Genomic DNA, 20,795 nt, shown 5'->3' on the forward strand with positions numbered 1-20,795 from the left:
AACTGAAGTTCACCACCTGCTTTATCCACAATGAATGTATGTGATCATTTGATTTCATATCCCTACAAAGTGTTACACCGAAGTATTTGTATGAGTTGGTCAATTCAAACAGTGACTCACTGATATTGTAGTCGCAGGATACTACATTTTTTTTCATTTTGCTAAGTGCAAAATTGTACATTTCTGACGATTTAAAGCAAGTTGGCAATTTGAAATCTTATCAAGATCTAACTAAATATTTATGCAGCCTTTTGTAGATAGCACTTCATTATATATAACTGCATCATCTTCAGAAAGCCTGGTTTTACTGTTAATATTGCTGCAAGATCATTAATATACTAAATGAACAGCAAGAGTCCCAACACATTTCCCTGGGACACACCCAAAGTACATCTACATCTGTTGATATAATAAAATAATGTCGTGTGATGAGAGCCTCCTGTCGGGAGACCGTTCGCCTGGTGCAAGTCTTTCGATTTGTCGCCACTTCGGTGACTTGCACGTCAATGGGGATGAAATGATGATGATTAGGAAAACACAATACCCAGTCCCTGAGTGGAGAAAATCTCCGGCCCAGCCGGCAATCAAACCGGGCCCTTAGGGTTGACATTCCGTCATGCTGACCACTCAGCTACCGGAGGTGGACCATCTGTTGATGATTCTCCATCAGTGTTAACTTACTGTGCCTTCCCGAGCAAAAATCCTCAGCCCAGTCACAAATTTCATTTGATACCCCATATGACTTTTGACAATAGGCATAGATGTGTTGCTGAGTCAAATGCTTTTCAGAAATCAAGATATACTGCATCTACCTGACTGCCTTGATCCAAATCTTTCTGTATGTCATGTGAAAAAAGTGTGACTTAGTTTCACATTGTCAACATTTTCAGAATACGTGCTGACTGCTGGTGAGGAGGTGATTCTGTTCAAGATACCTGATTATGTTTGAGCTCAGAATATGTCCTCAGATTCTGCAACAAATCAATATCGAGGACATTGGATAGTAGTTTCGTGGATCATTTCAGCTGCCCTTCTTATAGACGGATGTGACCTGTGCCTTTTTCCAAGAACTGGGCAGTTTTATGTTCAAGGGATCTGCAATAGGTTATAGTTAGAAGAAGGGCTAACTCAGCTGCAAATTTGGTATAGAATCTGACAGGGATTCCATTGGGCTGTGGAGCTGTGTTCAGCTTTAACAATTTCAGCTGTTTCTCAACACCACTGACAGTAATACAGATTTCATTCATCTATTTAGCGGTTCAAGGAGTGCGGGTAAGCTACTACAAACAGCATAGTGAATGCATTATTGTGGCCAAGATAGACACGAATCCAACGCCTACTACAGTAGTACAAGTTATATGCCAACTAGCTCTGCAGATGATGAAGAAATTGAAGAAATGTATGATGAGATAAAAGAAATTATTCAGATAGTTATGGGAAACAAAAATTTAATAGTCATGGGTGACTGGAATTCAATAGTAGGAAAAGGGAGAGAAGGAAACGTCGTAGATGAATATGGATTAGGGCTAAGAAATGAAAGAGGAAGCTGCCTGGTAGAATTTTGCTCAGAGCATAACTTAATCATAGCTAACACTTGGTTCAGGAATCATGAAAGAAGGTTATATACATGGAAGAACGCTGGAGATGCTAGAAGGTTTCAGATAGATTATATAACGGTAAGACAGAGTTCTAGGAACCAGGTTTTAAATTGTAAGACATTTCCCGGGGCAGATATGGACTCTGACCACAGTCTATTGGTTATGAACTGTAGATTAAAACTGAAGAAACTGCAAAAAGGTGGGAATTTAAGGAGATGGGACCTGCATAAACTGCCTAAACCAGAGGTTGTACAGAGTTTCAGGGAGAGCATTAGGGAACAATTGACAAGAATGGGGAAAAGAAATACAGTAGAAGAAGAATGGGTAGCTTTGAGGGATGAAGTAGTGAAGGCAACAGAGGATCATGTAGCTAAAAAGACGAGGGCTAGTAGAAATCCTTGGGTGACAGAAGAAATAATGAATTTAATTGATGAAAGAAGAAAATATAAAGATGCAGTAAATGAAGCAGGCAAAAAGGAATACAAACGTCTCAAAAACGAGATAGACAGGAAGTGCAAAATGGCTAAGCAGACTAGGCTAGAGAACAAATGTAAGGATGTAGAGGGTTATCTCACTAAGGCTAAGATAGATACTGCCTACAGGAAAATTAAAGAGACCTTTGGAGAAAAGAGAACCACTCGTATGAATATCAAGAGCTCAGATGGAAACCCAGTTCTAAGCAATTATGAAGGGAAAGCAGAAAGGTATAACGAGTATATAGAGGGTCCGTACAAGGGCGATGTACTTGAGGACAATATTATGGAAATGGAAGAGGATGTAGATGAAGATGAAATGGGAGATATGATACTGCGTGAAGAGTTTGACAGAGCACTGAAAGACCTAAGTCGGAACAAGGCCCCGAGATTTGACAACATTCCACTAGAACTACTGACATCCTTTGGAGAGCCAGTCCTGACAAAACTCTACCATCTGGTGAGCAAAATGTAGAAGACAGGCGAAATACCCTCAGACTTCAAGAAGAATATAATAATTCCAATCCCAAAGAAAGCAGGTGTTGACAGATGTGAAAATTACCAAATTATCAGTTTAATAAATCACAGCTGCATAATACTAATGCGGATTCTTTACAGACGAATGGCAAAACTGTTCAAAGCTGACCTCGGGGAAGATCAGTTTGGGTTCTGTAGAAACGCTGGAACACGTGAGGCAATACTGACCTTACGATTTATCTTAGAAGAAAGATTAAGGAAAGGCAAACCTATATTTCTAGCATTTGTAGACTTAGAGAAAGCTTTTGACAGTGTTGACTGGAATACTCTCTTTGACATTCTGAAGGTGGAAGGTGGAAGGGGTAATATACAGGGAGCAGGAGGCTATTTACAACTTGTACAGAAACCAGATGGCAGGGACATGAAAGGGAAGCAGTGGTTTGGAAGGGAGTGAGACAGGGTTGTAGCCTCTCCCCAATGTTATTCAATCTGTATGTTGAGCAAGCAGTAAAGGAAACAAAAGAAAAATTCGGAGTAGGTATTAAAATCCATAGAGAAGAAATAAAAACTTTGAGGGTCACTGATGACATTGTAATTCTGTCAGAGACAGCAAAGGACTTGGAAGAGCAGTTGAACTGAATGGACAGTGTCATGAAAGGAAGGTATAAGATGAACATCAACAAAAGCAAAACGAGGATAATGGAATGTAGTTGAATTAAATCGGTTGATGCTGAGGGAATTAGATTAGGAAATGAGACACTCAAAGTAGTAAAGGAGTTTTGCTGTTTGGGGAGCAAACTGACTGATGATGGTCGAAGTAGAGAGGATATAAAATGTAGACTGACAATGGCAGGGAAAGCTTTTCTGAAGAAGAGAAATTTATTAACATCGAGTATAGATTTAAGTGTAAGGAAGTTGTTTCTGAAAATATTTGTATGGAGTGTAGCCATGTATGGAAGTGAAACATGGACGATAAATAGTTTGGACAAGAAGAGAATAGAAACTTTCGAAATGTGATGCTACAGAAGAATCGTGAAGATTCGATTGGTAGATCACATAACTAATGAGGAGGTATTGAATAGAATTGGGGAGAAGAGGAGTTTGTGGCGCAACTGGACTAGAAGAAGGGATCAGTTGGTAGGACATGTTCTGAGGCATCAAGGGATCACCAATTTAGCATTGGATGGTAGCATGGAGGGTAAAAATCGTAGAGGGAGACCTAGAGATGAATACACTAAGCAGATTGAGAAGGATGTAGGCTGCAGTAGGTACTGGGAGATGAAGCAGCTTGCACAGGATAGAGTAGCATGTAGAGCTGCATCAAACCAGTCTCAGGACTGAAGACCACAACAACAACAACTCTCTCTACTTCAGTTCCTTTCTCATTCACTTGGGGCTGGACACTTAACTTTTGTGCCACTAATAGCCCTTACATGTGACGAGAATTTATTTTTGTTCATGAAAGATCATTTGACAATATTCTGCTGTGGTAGTCATTGAAGGCATCAGGCATTGCTCTCTTGACAGCTAAACAAGTTTCATTCAGCCTCCGTCTGTCTATAGCCCTACACTTTGTTTTACACCTATTATGAAGTAGTGTCTGTTCCTTTAGAAGTTTCTTTACAGTGACAGTATATCATGGAGGTTTGCTCTCATTAACTACTGTTGGACACTATTCATTTTGTACCTAGTTTACTGAGTATATATATACACCTTTATGCTCATTTTAGTTGTCCTTTGTTCTTTGGTAATCGTTGTGACCACAATCATGTCATGATCACTGTCAGCAGTTTCAATGTGGACACCCTCAAAGAGGTCAGGCCTATTTGTTGCCATTAGATCCAATATATTTCCATCATGAGTAGGGTTCCTAACTGTTCTAGGTAGTTTGCAGAGAAGGCATTTAATAAAGTTTCACAGGATGTGTTATCATGCCAGCCACTAACAAATCTGTAATTTTCCCAATTAATTATTGGATGATTAAAATCTCCACTGATGATTACAGTATGATTGGAGAACTTGGTACAGGTGAGCTGATTTTTTTCTCTAAAATTTTTGGTTACATCAGGAGATAAGTCTGGTGGGTGATAGAAGGATCCAATTATCATTTTATGTCCACCCCTGATGCTGAGTCTTGTCCAAATTATGTCGCATACAGCTTCAGTGTCTACATCATTGGATTTGAGTTTCTTGCCTCCTACGACAAATACACCATCTTCAATTCCCCTTTTGCCTATTCTTTCAATATACACTTCCCCATAAATCTCACTGCCATCAATTCCAGCTTTCAACAAGCTTTCTGTACCTAGTATTATGTGAGTTTCACTGCTTTTCATGAGCACTTCAAACTCGGGAACTTTGTTGTGAATGATTTGGCAGTTTACCATTAGGATTTTAATACTCTCATCTATGGAAGAGGTTTCTTTTGGTCTTACACTAACACTTCTAGATACCTTGTAGTTGTCATCATCTGGATTGGATGGTGAGTCACCTAATCTAAAAAACGATTGTGTGCACTGCACACACAGTCAGCTACCTGAGTAACAGCCTCTGATGTGTAATGCACACCTGATCTACTTATAGTGACCCTACAATTCTCAACCCTTTGGTGCAATTCCAGGAAGTCGCAACCTAGCTTCCCACAGAACCTTGGAAGTCTCTGGTTCAGTTCATAACTCAGAACCGAATGCACATGATCAGTTCTATGGACAATACTGCAATTAACTTCATGCACAAGACTGGTCTTAGCAACCTTTTCTGCCAGTCACCAGAATGACACAAGAATGACCTGAGAGCCCAGATGACAGGCATCATTTGTTCCAACGTATGCCACAATCTGTAGTTGGTAGCACCCTGTTCCCTCAGCGGCTGCTGGAATACCCTCTTCAGCATGCTGAATGAGACCTCCAGGCATACACACTTAGTGCATCTGGTGTCTTTTCCTGTTCCTTGCTTCCAGTTCCCTAAGGAGTACCATCTTTTGCCATACATTTGAACTCCTGACAATTAAAAGACCCCTACCATTTTGCATTTGCCTCCTCCTGACACCAGACAAAACAGATTTCCCTAAAGCAGGTGAAGTCCTGTCCCACTGGCTCAGTTTCAGTTTCAGTGAAAGACAGCACCTCAAACGTTATGGTTAGTGAGTTTGGTACAACACCCTGAGTCCTCCCTGGACCCCATCCACCCTGTACAGGATGCCTAGATCTAACATTGAGACACCACTTGCAGTCAAGTGGGCGAGTAATGACAGATCCTGTACTTTCAGCAGAGGAGACAGGATACACGGGAGAGGGTAGTACTTGAGGTATCTCTGGTAGAGATATCACAGTGGACAATTCTTGGGAGCTCTTCTAACACACTGATTCACAGCAGTTGCCAATCTTTTGACAGTAGGCAGGGTGATTTCCCTGTAATACCCCTGTTTAATTCTGGAGCCACTTCAAAGAAACATCTACTGTTGAAAAGGGCTGCAGGACTGATAGACACTCTGTCAGAGTCCACGCAGATTTTGCAGCTGACTTGGATCACATGTTACCTATAATATTCCAAAGACTCTTGCAAAAAATCTGTGCACACTGAGTAGAAGAAAACATAGGTCACACTTATCTACAAAAAGGACAGCATCCAATCTCATTGATTCAATAATCTTCATTGTGACAAGGTCCACAGCTCTGACGGTGTTTTTTAAATGATTTTGTGATGTCTTCAGCAGACATTGTCTTCATTTGGTGTATTGTTATTCAGTTTTGTCAATTATTCAGTTTTGGCCTTAGGCTTTTCTAGTATCTAAAACAGAATCATTATACAATGGGTGCGTAGTCGAGGGCAACGTTGGATACATCCAATGTATAACACTTCGATTTTAAGTAACTGAAAATAGCATAAGGTAAAAATTGTACAATAGTACATGGAATAAAGAAAATGTCAGCTTAAGGCATCACATAGTCATTTAAGAAACAATGTCATTGTCATTAGAACATATTCTGGATGTAATGAGTTATCTTGAACAGAGTTATTTTCTCAGTGCCAATCATCATGGACTCTAAAAACATCATTCATGTGAAACCATCTTGTGCTTTTGTCCCAATGATCTCCTGAAAACCATGGATCAAGGCAATCAGGTGGATGCAGTATTTCTTGACTTCCTAAGAAACATTAAATGCTGTACCATACCAACCTTTCTTAAGAGAACGCATATCATCATGTAGCATATCATAGAACTGGAGACATCAACAAATTAAAGGTAACATAAAGTGTGCTCCAGAGAAGTGTTTTGGGAAACTTGCTGTTCATGTTGTATAATAATGACCTGGCATGCAATATTAATAGTACCTTAATTTTTTTTTGAAAGTATGCAGCTATCTGCAATTATGTTCTATCAGAAAGCCAGTCAAATCTCGATAAGATTTAAAAGAGGTGCAAAGGTTGGCAACTTGCTTTAAATGTACAGATACGCAAAACTGTACACATCACAAAATGGGTTACTAGTATCTTATGACAATAGTATCTGTGAGTTCCCATTGTAGTCATTTAACTCATAAAAAAACGTTTGTATAACAATTTGCGGGGAAATGAATATGAATGAACACAGAAAAGACAGTTGGTAAACTTCGGTTCGTTGGCAGGATGAAGATTTACAGGTTTGTTTGATTCATGGGGAAGCATCATGGAAATGATGAAAAATATGGTTTTACAGATCCTTGAAGGCAGATGGCAATTATTCCACAAAAGCTCACTTCCCAGGTTTCAGTAAGCAGTATTTAGTGAACAATCTGGAGATTTCTTCTGCTGCCTATGACTACTCACATAGGGGTCACTAACACAAGATTAAACTAATGACAGCACACATTCCATATATGACTGGAACAGAAAGAAACATTAACATGTGATGCAATGGCCTCCATGCACAAAATAATTTGCAAGATATGTATATAGATGTGGATTTGAAATCATTTCACTCTTTGAAATGTACATAAATGCTCTGTATCAGGATGAATGTCTGTGTCGGGTTAAAACAGTTTTACAGACTCAAAGTCAGTCTGTATTCTTATCTTTTACTGGCAGTATGCTACTGACTTGAATCATCAGGTGAGCCACACAGTCCTATTCAACATTTCATTTTTCCACTCGTTGCTCTCTATATCTTGGGGATTAAAAGACCTGCCCCCAACAGGTAGAGATCTGGGTTTGAGTTGAAGTCTAGAGCATATTTTAACTTACGATAAATCTATATTAATTCATTTTATTAAAAAACAACTGTAAAAAATATTGAAAATACATATTTTGTAGTTTCATCTTTCCTACAATCTGTGTAGAGTGGACAATTGCATGCTCTTAGAATTACCTAACAAATTTAGATACTGGTCTTCATATAAAATTATTTTATCCATTCTGTAAGATGTAGTTATTATTCAGCAACATGTACTGTCCCAATTAGCTGTTCATATATGTTTTATCATTTGGACTCATCAGTGCTGTTATGTTTTGTTATCATTACTCTGAATACAGGGTATGTTTAACAAATCTGCAAAAGATAACTGTTTTCTTCTAAATCTCTGTCTACCCTAAAGTATATATCTTAGCTGTCATTTTCTCCTTCTTTTCCTTTACGTGACTGTTATTGTTTTAGGAAAAGATGAATACCCACACCAGTTATTTATTCTGACAGACTTACATAATTTCATTGGTCTTCTCAAGATACACAGCCATTTCTTCCTCCTCTGTGTGACTTTTCAATTAAATAAGTACAGATCACCTGAACCAAAAGGTTTGTTTGAACATCACAGTGCTTTACTAGGCGTGACCCTGTTGCAGGTGGTATGCTCTTTGTCTTCCTGTTGTTGAATTTATCTACGTAAATAGTTACAGGGAGACCTACAGTTTAATACAGATTCCAAACCACAGCACCACTTCATGTTCTTCCATTAACAAATCATTTCTAGTGGTGAAAGAAGTGGTAAGTGGGAGTCAAGGTCCTGGGACTGACTCATAATAAAATCTACTCATAATTGAATCACAAATTTATAGCCTGGGATTTACCTTGTAAGTCACCAAGACACACTCTGAAGAAATAGTTTTAACCAATATTTGACATTCTATGACTGGAATATTAGATTCCTATAACATTTTAGAAGAGTGGTGTTTCTCTGGTTATTGACTATTGGTCATGGAATTAGAGTAAGAACAATTCACTTATCTCTGTTTTTTAGGACTCTGAAGGTTTTGTTAAATGACATGTACTTCATTAAGTTACAATCTATGACAGAAACATTTTTTTATGTTGCAGGAAAGTGTGGTGGTACACTAAGAGCATACAGAGGAGTAATAAAATCACCTGGTTATCCAGGGAAATATGAGAGAAATATCAAATGTGAATGGAATGTTCGTGCTCCATATGATTACTATTACATTCTGAATTTTCAACTTACGGACCTGGATTTGCCTGGCTATGGTTATTGTGAGGGCAATGACAATGTCACAGTCTCACAAATACTTCCATTCAATGATACTGGTAAGCTAGTTGAAATATCATTATTAATATTGCTGGTGCAATAAAGTATCTATTACTAAATGAATTTCTTAAATGAAACTCCCATGTCTACACACACACACACACACACACACACACACACACACACACACGGAGAGAGAGAGAGAGAGAGAGAGAGCATGTTACATACTCTTCGCACTACAGCTTGACTGATGTCTTTTTGTGTGTGGCATGTGTATCCGTACCCAAGAATTTTCAGTATTGAGTAACAATAGAATGTACAGAGTAACAATTATTGAACTATATGAAGTAAAATCATAATAACTTCTGAACAATTTGTGTTAGGACGTTCAAACTGCACAGTTGGCCACAAGATGTGATGGGATTTAGTATGTGTATGCATGCATGGTTTAGCAATGAAGCCCACCTTCATTTGGATGAGTTCATCAGTAAGCAAAATTGGCACATTAGAGGGAATGAGAATCCACACTTCACAATCAAGAAGTCTCTTCACCCTCGACAGGTGACTGCGTGGTGTGCAATGTCCAGCCACGGTATTCCTTGATAGCACGGTGACTACCGAACAGTACTTGAAGCTTTTGGAAGATGATTTCATCCCCATTATCCAAAGTGACACTCATTTCAACAAGATGTGGTTCATACAAGATGGAGCTCACCCCTATCGAAGCAGGAGAATGTTTGATGTCCTGGAGGAGCACTTTGGGTACTGCATTCTGGCTCCTTGATACCAAGAGATTTTTGGCATGGGCCTAGATTGGTCATCACATTCTCCAGATCTGAACACATGGCTCTTTTATGTTGGACTATATTAAAGACAAGGTGTACAGCAATAACCTGAAAACCATTGCTGAGCTCAAAACAGCCATTCATAGTGTTATAATGTCAAGTTTAACACATATATTTCAGAACGACACAACACATATAAGTCACAGAGTAAGTTGACAAGCAAGACATGTGTACACGTTATCATTCGAATGAGCACTGCGTCCCAGTCTAGCGGCCGCTGCTCGGCTGGCCACTTAGGTGGCGCAGCTGCTGCATGGCTGGCAGACAGTGCCGCACGTAGAGGACGCGTGTAATTGCGCGGCGGCGCTTTGAATGATCGGCGAGTCACAACACTTTCCCCCATTTGAAATTGTTGCACTGGTCTTGATGGAGGTGTCCTGGAGATGGCTAACGTCCATAGGCATTGTTTGACTCACCGTAAAGTCTCGAGGAGGAGGCTTCCCGTACAGACGGAAGTGTCCCCGATGATAACGGGTCGAGATGACAGGAAACGTAGGGGTCGAATCTGCTGGGGCCCCATGCACCAATCTGCCCTTTGCGGCAAGTCCAGTTGATATGACAGGAGACATGGGCGATGTATCGGCATCCGTTGGAGGAGGAGGCGAGTAGATTTGCTCTGACAGGGGATGGTCATCCGGTTCCTGCATGGGCACGTCTCCTGGTGGCGTCCATTTTGTGCTGGCATCGCAATGACGGTGAGAGGGCTGCGTTGTGAGTATTGAGAGATGCAAAGATCTGGAGCGTCAGGTAGAACCAAAGGTGGTGTAGCGGCATTCGGAACAGGCGTTGCTGGCACACAAGGCTGAAGCTGGTCCGAATGACGCACTGCAACTCCCGTGTCCGTCTGGATTTCATACAGGCATCTGCCACGGTGTCTTAAGATGCGGCCCGGGTTCCATTTTGGCCGCCTGCCGTATCCCCGTACCCAGACAAGGTCGTCGGCGGTGAACCAGCCAAGTGAAGGCACCCGCGGCCGTGAGGTGGAAGGCCGCAGAAGATGAAGTAGCGTGCGGGGCTGTCGGCCATGTAAGAGCTCAGCCGGGCTGTGGTCGCCCATGGGGGTGAAACGGTAAGACGCCAGAAACTGGAGAAGCGCATCATCAGCAGCAGAAGAAGTCAGAAGTTTCCGCATCTGAGCCTTAAATGTGCGGACCAGTCATTCAGCCTCACCGTTGGATTGTGGATGGAACGGCAGAGCCATGACATGCATAACGCCGTGACGAGCACAAAAACCCGCAAATTCGGAAGAGGCAAATTGCGGACCATTATCAGTAACAAGAGTAGAGGGGAGGCCTTCCAAAGAAAAAATGCAGGCGAGAGCACTGGTGGTTGCCGCGGTGGTAGGCGACGTGCAACGGACAATGAAAGGAAAGTTAGAGTAGGCGTCAATTACGAGGAGCCAATAAGTACCTAAAAAGGGTTCCGCAAAGTAAGCATGAATGCGCTCCCAGGGCTTCTCAGGCGAAGGCCACGGTGACAAAGATGACTTAGGGGCAGCGGCCTGTGACGCACAAGGGCCGCAGGCAGCGACCATGTGTGCTATTTCAGAGTCGATGCCAGGCCAGGACACATGACAGTGCGCCAGAGATTTTGTGCAAGACACACCCCATTGCCCTTGGTGAAGGAGGCGCAAGACCGAAGCACGCAAAGACGCAGGTACCACAACACGCGGGCATGCATTGTCAGTGGAGAGGAGGATAACACCATCCCTATCCGTGACGCGGTAGCGCAAAGTGTAGTAGTTCCGAAACGGATCAGAAGTCTTAGTGGACGGGCGATCTGGTCAACCCTTCTGAATACAGCGTAAAACCCGCGATAGGGTAGGGTCAGAACCCGTAGCAGCCGCCAGCCTGTCCCCAGTGATGGGGAACCCGTCCACAACCCGCTGCTCAGCAACATCCAGGTGGAAACACAAAAGTTCGTCCCTATCGAATGCCTGATCAGGACCCATGGGAAGGCGAGACAGAGCATCAGCATTTGCATGTTGAGCCGTTGGCCGGAAATGAATCTCATAATTGAAACGAGACAAGTAAAGAGCCCAACGCTGGAGGCGGTGTGCAGCCTTGTCGGGAAGTGACGTTGATGGATGAAACAAGGAAACAAGTGGTTTGTGATCCGTAACAAGATGAAATTTTGAGCCATAGAGAAAAACACCACACTTATGAAGAGCATAAATAATGGCCAAAGCTTCTTTCTCAATTTGAGAATACTTTTGTTGGGCATCCATGAGCGTTTTTGAGGCATAAGCAATGGGTTGTTCCGAACCAGAAAAATATCAGTGCGCAAGGACTGCACCGACCCCGTATTGAGAGGCGTCTGTGGCAAGAACAAGATGTTGGCCAGGTCGATAAGTAGCCAGGCACGGGGCCTTCAGTATAGTCTTCAGTTTCTGGAAAGCCACTTTGCATGATGCGGACCAGTGAAAAGGCACGTTTTTATGCAACAGGCGATGCAACGACTGAGCCACCGAAGCCACAGATGGTAAAAACTTGTGATAGTATGCTATTTTCCCCAAGAAGGCCTGCAGTTCCATAACAGATGTAGGGTGAGGAAGGGCATCGATCGCAGCGACAGTTTGCTGAAGCGGACGAATACCATCCCGAGAGAGGTGAAATCCCAAGTACGTGATAGATGCCTGAAAAAATTATGATTTCTGAAGATTACACTTAAGACCGGCAGTCTGTAAGACATGAAAAAGTGTGCGGAGATTTTGAAGATGTTCTTCAGTGGTGGAGCCAGTGACAACAATGTCGTCCATGTAATTGATACACACAGGGACAGGGAGCAATAATTGTTCCAATAATCGCTGAAAGAGAGCAGGGGTGCTAGCAAGCCCGAATGGCAAGCGTTGGTATTGATAGAGGCCAAAAGGCGTGTTAAGGACCAGAAACTGCCGGGAAGCAGCATCGAGAGGAAGTTGATGATAAGCTTCTGACAGGTCAATTTTAGAAAAATACTGGCCTCCAGCAAGTTTAGTGAACAGTTCTTCAGGACGGGGCATGGGGTAAGTGTCGATGAGGCATTGAGCATTTACAGTGGCTTTGAAATCGCCACAGAGACAAATATCACCATTTGGTTTAGCAACGACAACGACACGAGAGGACCACTCACTGGAAGTGACAGGAAGCAAGACCCCTGAAGCAGTGAGACGATCCAACTCCCGTTTTACCCCATCACAAAGGGCCACAGGAATGGGCCGAGCCCGAAAAAACTTAGGCCGAGCATTGGGTTTGAGCGTGATATGAGCTTCAAAGTCGTTTGCACAGCCTAACCCAGGAGAAAAAAGGGACGAAAATGTCGTCAACAAGGAATCCAGTTGAGCATAAGGAATAGCATCAGAGACAATATTGTCAGAGTCATCTATGGAGAACCCAAAAACGCGAAGGGCATCGAAAGCAAAGAGATTTTCTGCGTTGCTCTGGTCGACCACAAATATGGGAAAAGTGCGAACGACGGATTTGTAAGATATCTCAGCATTAAACTGTCCCAAGAGAGAAATCTTTTGTTTATTGTACGTCCGTAATTGCCGAGTGACAGGTGACAGGAGTGGAGAACCCAACTGAAGATACATCTGAGTATTAATTATAGTGGCAGCAGAACCAGTATCCACTTGCATGCGAACATCTCGAAAGGGAAGAAGTGCAATTGACAGACAACACAGAATCAAAATCAGCGTCCTGTTCATGAACATCATGTATGCGGTCGGATTTGCAAACGGAAGACACATGACCTTTCTTTTTGCAATTGTGACACACAGCCCAACGTTGGGGACAATCCTCACGTGAATGTTTCGTAAAACACCGCGGACATGAAGGAAGTTGCCGGGGGTTTGCTGCAGTTTCTTAGCAGGTTGTTTACGGCTAGGCCAAGGCTGCGCGTGGGAGCGCACTGCGGCCACGTCGGCCGGCGGGGACACACCGCATGCATCGTCAACAGCGCACAGAGGTTGTATTTCCCCGACATCACCCCACGCCTCTATTTGCGCCCCAGCGGTGCGAGAAATTTCAAAAGACTGCGCAATGGAGAGAACTTCATCTAGAGTCAGATTCGCCAACTGAAGGGCACGTTGCCGAACTTCTTTGTCGGGCGCCGACCAGATAATAGCATCCCGTACCATGGAATCGGCATAGGATTCTTTGTGAACGTCAGTAACAAATTGACACTTTCGACTGAGGCCGTGAAGTTCAGCAGCCCAAGCACAATAGGATTGATGTGGCTGTTGTTGACAACCATAAAAGGCAACATGAGAGGTTACCACATGTGTTTGCTTTTGGAAATAGACAGACAGAAGTGAGCACATTTCAGCAAAGGGCAAAGACACAGGATCCTTCAAAGGAGCCAATTGCGACAACAACCGATACATTTGAGGTGAAATCCAGGAAAGGAACAGAGACTTACATGGTTATTCGTCCGTGACATGAATGCCAAGAAGTGCTGTCAAAGACGTTTTTCATAATCAGACCAGTCTTCTGCCGTCTCGTCATAAGGAGGAAAAGGAGGTATAGCCAACGACGAGAAACGCCCCGCATTTGACGCCGCAACGAAATCGCGAATCGCCGCTGTTAGAAGCGTTTGCTGTTCAAGGAGATTTTGCAATAGTTGCTGGACAGTAGCCATGGAACCCTGTGGGTCAATGGTGAAAAGGAAAAATCCCATCCTCGTCGCCAATTGTTATAACGTCAAGTTTAACACATATATTTCAGAACAACACAACACATATAAGTCACAGAGTAAGTTGACAAGCAAGACATGTGTACACGTTAGCATTTGAATGAGCACTGCATCCCAGTCTAGCGGCAGCTGCTCGGCTCGCCGCTTAGGTGGCGCAGCTGCTGCATGGCTGGCAGACAGTGCCGCACGTAGAGGACGCGCGTAATTGCGCGGCGGCGCTTTGAATGATCAGCGAGTCACAACACATAGGTCATCGACAGCACCGATGTTATGACACTCAGTGTGTGATGCAGAATTTCACTATCTGTCTGCGTCACATCATTGCCAAGGATGGCAGGCATACCAAACTTGTGATAATCCGAATATATGTAGTGGCATTTACTTGTTGATTAAAGTGTGTGTACACCATAGTTTGTAATTAATTTATGTTTTTTTTTCATGTAGTTCAATAGTTGTCAACCTCTATTTATTTGTAATCAAGCCTCTACCTGAACAGCACTTCTATATTTGTATATTTTGTTCATTAATAATATCAGTCAAGTAGTGTATAGATATTGAACTAGCAATTAAACATATTTAATGTAACTGAGGAAGCAGTTGAAACCTCCCACTTACCCGTACACACACACACACACACACACACACACACACACACACACACGAGTACGCGTGCGCCCACACACACACACACACACACACACACACACACACACACACACACTCACACACACACCTACAAATTGGTGTTTTTTCAATTTAGTAATATGTAAATCTAGCTTGACTAAGCAAAAAACAGGTTTAACAGTTTAAAGGCAAACAAGTATGAATCCACCTTTCCCCACCAAGACACAAACCATGAACACTGCTGTAATGAGGTGGCTTGCACATCTCAATTACATTGATAGCCATATTATTTTTGCAGCCACATTCGATGGGTATCCAGAGTCCGGCAAGACTAATGTGTAGTTCCTTTGGAGTGGCAGCAGCGTTTTCAATGGTTGAAGGAAACAATCTGGATAGTTTACTAATCTGTTAATCTGTTGTTGTAATGTTACAGTAGAACATTGATTACCTGTCATTTTTGGGGCCAGCGGGTGGACAGAATACTAAAAAATGTCGGATAATCATAGGAGATGGAAAATATTATTTGCAGGAGTCAAAATGATACAACAAATCAAAATTAAGTAAAAAAATAAAGTTTCATTCCTAATAAAGAAAAAGGAAAGCATAACACTTTAAACTCCAAAAATCTGTTTAAAAAAGTGTGAAGTGTTTTTTGTTTCAGTTTCATAAAGTTTCTCAAGGTTTGACTTTGTGGCCGAATCATGGCACTTCCTTGCCGACAATATGTCCATTGCTGTAGTGGTTGGTTGTTGTTCACAGTGTTATCCAAGAGCTCTAGTTTTGGTTGGTCAAGAGAATATAGGTTTATCAACACAAAATCAAATAAGGATAATGCAGGAGCTGGTCACTTAATGAATAAGAAAATTGAAATCTGGCTAAACTGCTATGAATAGCTTAGTGCATAGATTATCTGAGCCAAGAAAGACACTGAAGCCATGACTCACCACAGTAGTACAAGATTATATGGCTTCTAACTTCTCAGATGATGAAGATAATCAATTTTTGTAAATATAATGTGACTGGATGGGTAAAAAATGTACTCATCAAGTAGTGGCAGAAGAACATACTTGTAAAAGGTATTAAAGTTTACAAGCTTCCAGAGCTAGTGGCTCCTTCTTCTAGCATAAGGGATGATGGGGAAGAAGGAGGTGTAAAGGAAAATGACTGATGAGCTTTAGTGAAAGGGATAGAGTTCGGAAATATCACCGAGGACCCTGGGTCAGTGGAGACTTACCACTGCTTGATGAGTAGATTTTTTATGTATAGAATTACGTTAGAAGGTGAAGAGAATTAAAGAAAATACACAATGAGGTAAAAGAAATAATTCAATGTGTTAAGAGAGATAAAACTTTAATTATGATCTGGGACAGAAATTTAATAGAAGAAGAAAGAACATAGGGAAAAATAGTGGAGCATGGACTGGGGGAAAAGAATGAAAGGGGGAGAGTGGAAGCTGTGTGGTAGATATTGTACAAAGCCTAATTTAATCATTGCAGACACTTGGTTTAAGAATCATAAATGAAGATTATATTCATGGAGGGGATCTGAGGCCACTAGAAAGTTTCAGAGATTTTAGATAATGGCAAGATGGATATTAGAAAGCAGATTTTAAGCTACAGTGCATTTCTAGTAGCAGTTGTGGACTCTGACCATAATGTATTAGTGTATTAGTTACAAAATGAAGTTGAGAGAAAAAAAATTAAAGAACATTTGAAAATTCAAGAGAAGTGACATGTATAAATTGAAATGACCAGAGTTTGCAGACTTTACAGAAGCTCTTCTGCAAACCTTGAAGAACTAGCACTCCTGAAAGAAAGAACTTGTTTAATCACCACACTTGATCACTCCATAAAAAATCTACTCCAAGTATTTTCTTACATAAAATTATCTAAGCAAAGAAATGGCTTAAGATATGTACATTGTTTACTTTTAAAAAGAAAGAGAGAGAGAAATGCAACTAGTAACTTAAGTATTTGAAGCTGTGCACAGTATTAACATTTTTTTAAAGTAAGGAGCGCCTCATCATAAGTGAAGGGAATTTCCATTCCTAGTTATGGATAAATACACAATTTGTTCATTCTTCATTATTTAAATTCTCTGACATGATATTCATAAAGTAATCAATCTAGGAGTAAAGGAGACGCTCTGTGAACAAATCAGTGCTCATGATATTCAGTGAATGGTCTCGTCTACTGCTAAATGATTTACGTTCCCACTGAGCTTTTCTTGACATGCTATTCAGTTTGATATAACCCTAGAATGTTATATTTGCAAGAAACTCTTATATTTTAATAGTGTAGCTGTTGTAATCACAAGCAGTTGTTATCTGTGAAAAAGGACATTCATTTGACATATTTTTATTTTTAGCTGTGCCACTGGCAACATACTGTGGGCCTATGGAAATTGTCAATGACAATTTGCTTAATCTACAAACAACTTACTCAAGAGCCCGTGTCACTTTCATGACTTCTGGAGCGAGAGGTTACAGTGATTTTGCTTACAAAGGATTCCGTTTTACTTTCAACACTACTTGGAATCGTAAGTACATGGGTTTCAGCCTTTTGGTTGAGTACCATTGAATTAAAAAGCATTTAAGATACTTCTGATTGTAAATTAATTTCATTATATGCATGAAATACATTTTATGCCAAATATTTGTATTTTAACATGAGAATCACGGGACTTCTCATGTACCTAAAACTGCAGCAATGGTCATATTAACTACAGTGGCAAGGTGCCATTTTTTTCCTTTTTAAGACATTGTTAATTGAAAAAATAGTTTGTGGATTCAAGGAACATTTAAACTGAAGTCATGTTGTATTTTCATTTCTGGTTATCATTATTCTTTGTGTTTGGATTCATTTTGGGATAAGAATACATTAGAAACTAAAACTGTGTACTCAGCAATCCTGAGTCCTGCATGCAAACAATACATTGCTCTTTTTTTTTTAATTAGGTGCAACATCAGTCAGCTTATTCTTTTCATTTTTGCATTCTGCATTGCCATCTATGTTTCTTACTTACTGGTTTGTCTTCAGTATTTGAGCAACTACTGATTACAGGAAATTCTTTTCGACTATTATTTTCATGTGTTCATTTCTTAGTTCTTCGCTGAGGTGCTGCAAAAATTGCTTATGCCTGTTGTCTTTCCCAGTTGCTGCTCTGTAAAGAATTCATGTATTTATTCCAGTGAAATCTAATATATCGAAAAGAAATTTGTACTGGCCATCTCCACAACACTGCTTGCACTGAATATTTTCTACACATCTAGTTCAATATTTCTATTCAATATTTCATTGTACTATATAATTCTTCAATTTTTGGGAGGCATTTTGTACTATTCCCAATTTTTATACTTGAATGAAGTGTGCTACAGTAGAAGGCATGTAGGGGTCAGGAGCAAGTGTGGATGCTGGTACATTAGGGAGCCTTCCACCAGACCATTGCCACTAATGATCGTGTCTCCTGACTGGCTTGGAGACAGCAGCAGCAAGGCCCCTATAGGTCTTGGGCATGACTGATTAGAATGGCAGGTCATCTGCTCCTGACCAGCATCCACCACAAACAAATAATGACCTTTATGGTCTACCACTAAACCTTGCTGCCAGACGAAATATTGTGCCCAAATGGCAGCGCCATAACGATAACAGGGCAAGCTGCAACAGTCCAGGGTGTATGACCTGGTATGTAACAAATCCCCACAGCTGGCAGCCATCTGGACACTGTGAGACACTGTACCAGACTACACTTGTTAACTGATGTTACCTTGTACATGGCAAGAAAACTAGACAGTAAGTCATCACAGGACGAGGCCGACACAAACTTTTCCATTTGGGTTTTCTCCGCCAAAGTAGAATTGGGCTGAAACACGATGGTAGTGAGATGATAGATACCAATGCTTACATAAGAATCCACAAACTCCCTCAACATGAATTGCCAATTCTTACTGGAGACAAGGGTCTGAGAAGAGACCTCAATAGCAAAAATGACTGGCAACTTCAGAACAGTGACTGTTTGTTTGGTAGTATACAGCAAAAATTGACACTGCATCTATCACCAACAACTACACACTTCCCAAAAAATGGCCCACAAAATTGACATGCAACCTATTCCAACGTTGCTCTGGCACTGGCCAAGACAGGGTCTATACGACACGGGACAACTGGGAGATCCAGGAAAAACCCGGAAATTTTTTCATCCGAGAGAAAACCGGGAAAAACCTGGGATTTTTTTAAAATTCTGGGAATTTTTCATTGTTTTAGTTTACAGTTAAATTTTTGTAATTTTGACTGGTAAGAACCAATACTCTAACAAAGGATATTACTGTACCCCACTACTGCAGAATAATACTTCAACAATTAAACATAAACGAGAGAGAAAAAAAAAGAAAAAAAAAAACGAAAATAACTTAAATTGCAAAGGAAATGCGCCATATACAATAACGACACACAGTGCTCATGCAAGCGTCTGCCAACTGCAAAATGTGCCAAAGGCTGTAGGAAGACTATGCAATGTTTCATAACAACAAATTTCCTCCAATGAGCGTGAAGTCACAACTGTTTACATTAGATTCGTTTCAGCAGTTACGAGCGGGCTCATGCGCATGCGCAGTTGAGTCGCATTTGAGTACTAGATTCTCCTGCTTCTGGCTACAGGAATGTGACTGTTGGCTGTGAAAGCAGTCGGAGCAAGCAGCTAGATGCTACCGGGAAAAGGGGGCGCCAGATTCATATTCTTGATGAAAAAACTTGTTTTATAAAGTGCCTAGCATCCAGCGGACGTTTGTCTATCGATTACACACAGTTTTTTTGAAATGATCCTTGTTGGTTTTTGAACATTTTTGAACCCATTTTAAGTTTATTTCTGAATGAATCATTAGTTGATTTTTGAATGCATGCATAGTGTACGTGATGTCTCCGTCAGGAGAATCCTCATCACATCTAGAAATGAATTTCTCGCAGACAAAAGGGGACGGGGCTGTACAAGCTGAGCGGAGTAAAGCCGAGCGGATGAATGCCAATCGCTGTCTGATTATGTAGTTGGTTGGGTTTGCGAATGATCAGTGTATTTATAATTACTAGCGAAATCCATAGATTCATACTACCAGAATGGAAATAAACGACTAACAGGAATAACAGGTGAGCAAGATTACATATTATCTTCTCGGTGTATCCAAGAAAATGAAATTTTGACAGAAAACTTTTGGCCAGGTCGCTCCACTAGTAAGGACCAATAGTACATTCCCTGCCTAGCAGCCGCTTAAGTTCTATTCTGCAAGTAATGCAGAAAACACGTTGTATGAACACGTAATAATGCCTAACCAGAAAATAATCACGGGATAACTAAACCTGTGATTCTGGCAGGTTTAGTGAAGTTAATTGGCGAACAAATTTTGACAATGGCAGGGATAGCTACAGAATTGGTGATGACAATATTATTTTAGAATGAGGAAGGAGAAGAAATGGGGACATCACACAAATTATGGAAGAATAAGACGATTCTGAATTTATATAAAAATTTCTTTTTTTTACTTTTCGATCTCTTGCTTGAGAAGCTGATGCGTATGAATGAAATGTAAAACTATTTCCTAACATAAAGCTTTTTGCTTGTAGTAGGCCTAATAGGCATTTGATATTGGTACTAAGTGAATTA

The 20,795-nt window shown here is 41.1% G+C and overlaps 1 protein-coding gene across 1 annotated transcript in view; it reads left to right on the plus strand.

Annotated features, from left to right (window-relative positions):
* The window catches only part of LOC126100451 (cubilin), a 771,806-nt gene that overhangs the window by 473,748 nt on the left and 277,263 nt on the right, over positions 1 to 20,795 (plus strand). Inside the window, exons 43-44 of the mRNA XM_049911056.1 lie at positions 8,838 to 9,062; positions 17,511 to 17,681. Of these exons, the coding sequence (XP_049767013.1) occupies positions 8,838 to 9,062; positions 17,511 to 17,681 (396 nt within the window). The remainder of the gene's footprint in view (positions 1 to 8,837; positions 9,063 to 17,510; positions 17,682 to 20,795) is intronic.

The sequence above is a fragment of the Schistocerca cancellata genome, chromosome 9 (genome assembly GCF_023864275.1).
Source record: "Schistocerca cancellata isolate TAMUIC-IGC-003103 chromosome 9, iqSchCanc2.1, whole genome shotgun sequence".
In the NCBI taxonomy this organism is placed as follows: Eukaryota; Metazoa; Arthropoda; class Insecta; order Orthoptera; family Acrididae; genus Schistocerca; species Schistocerca cancellata.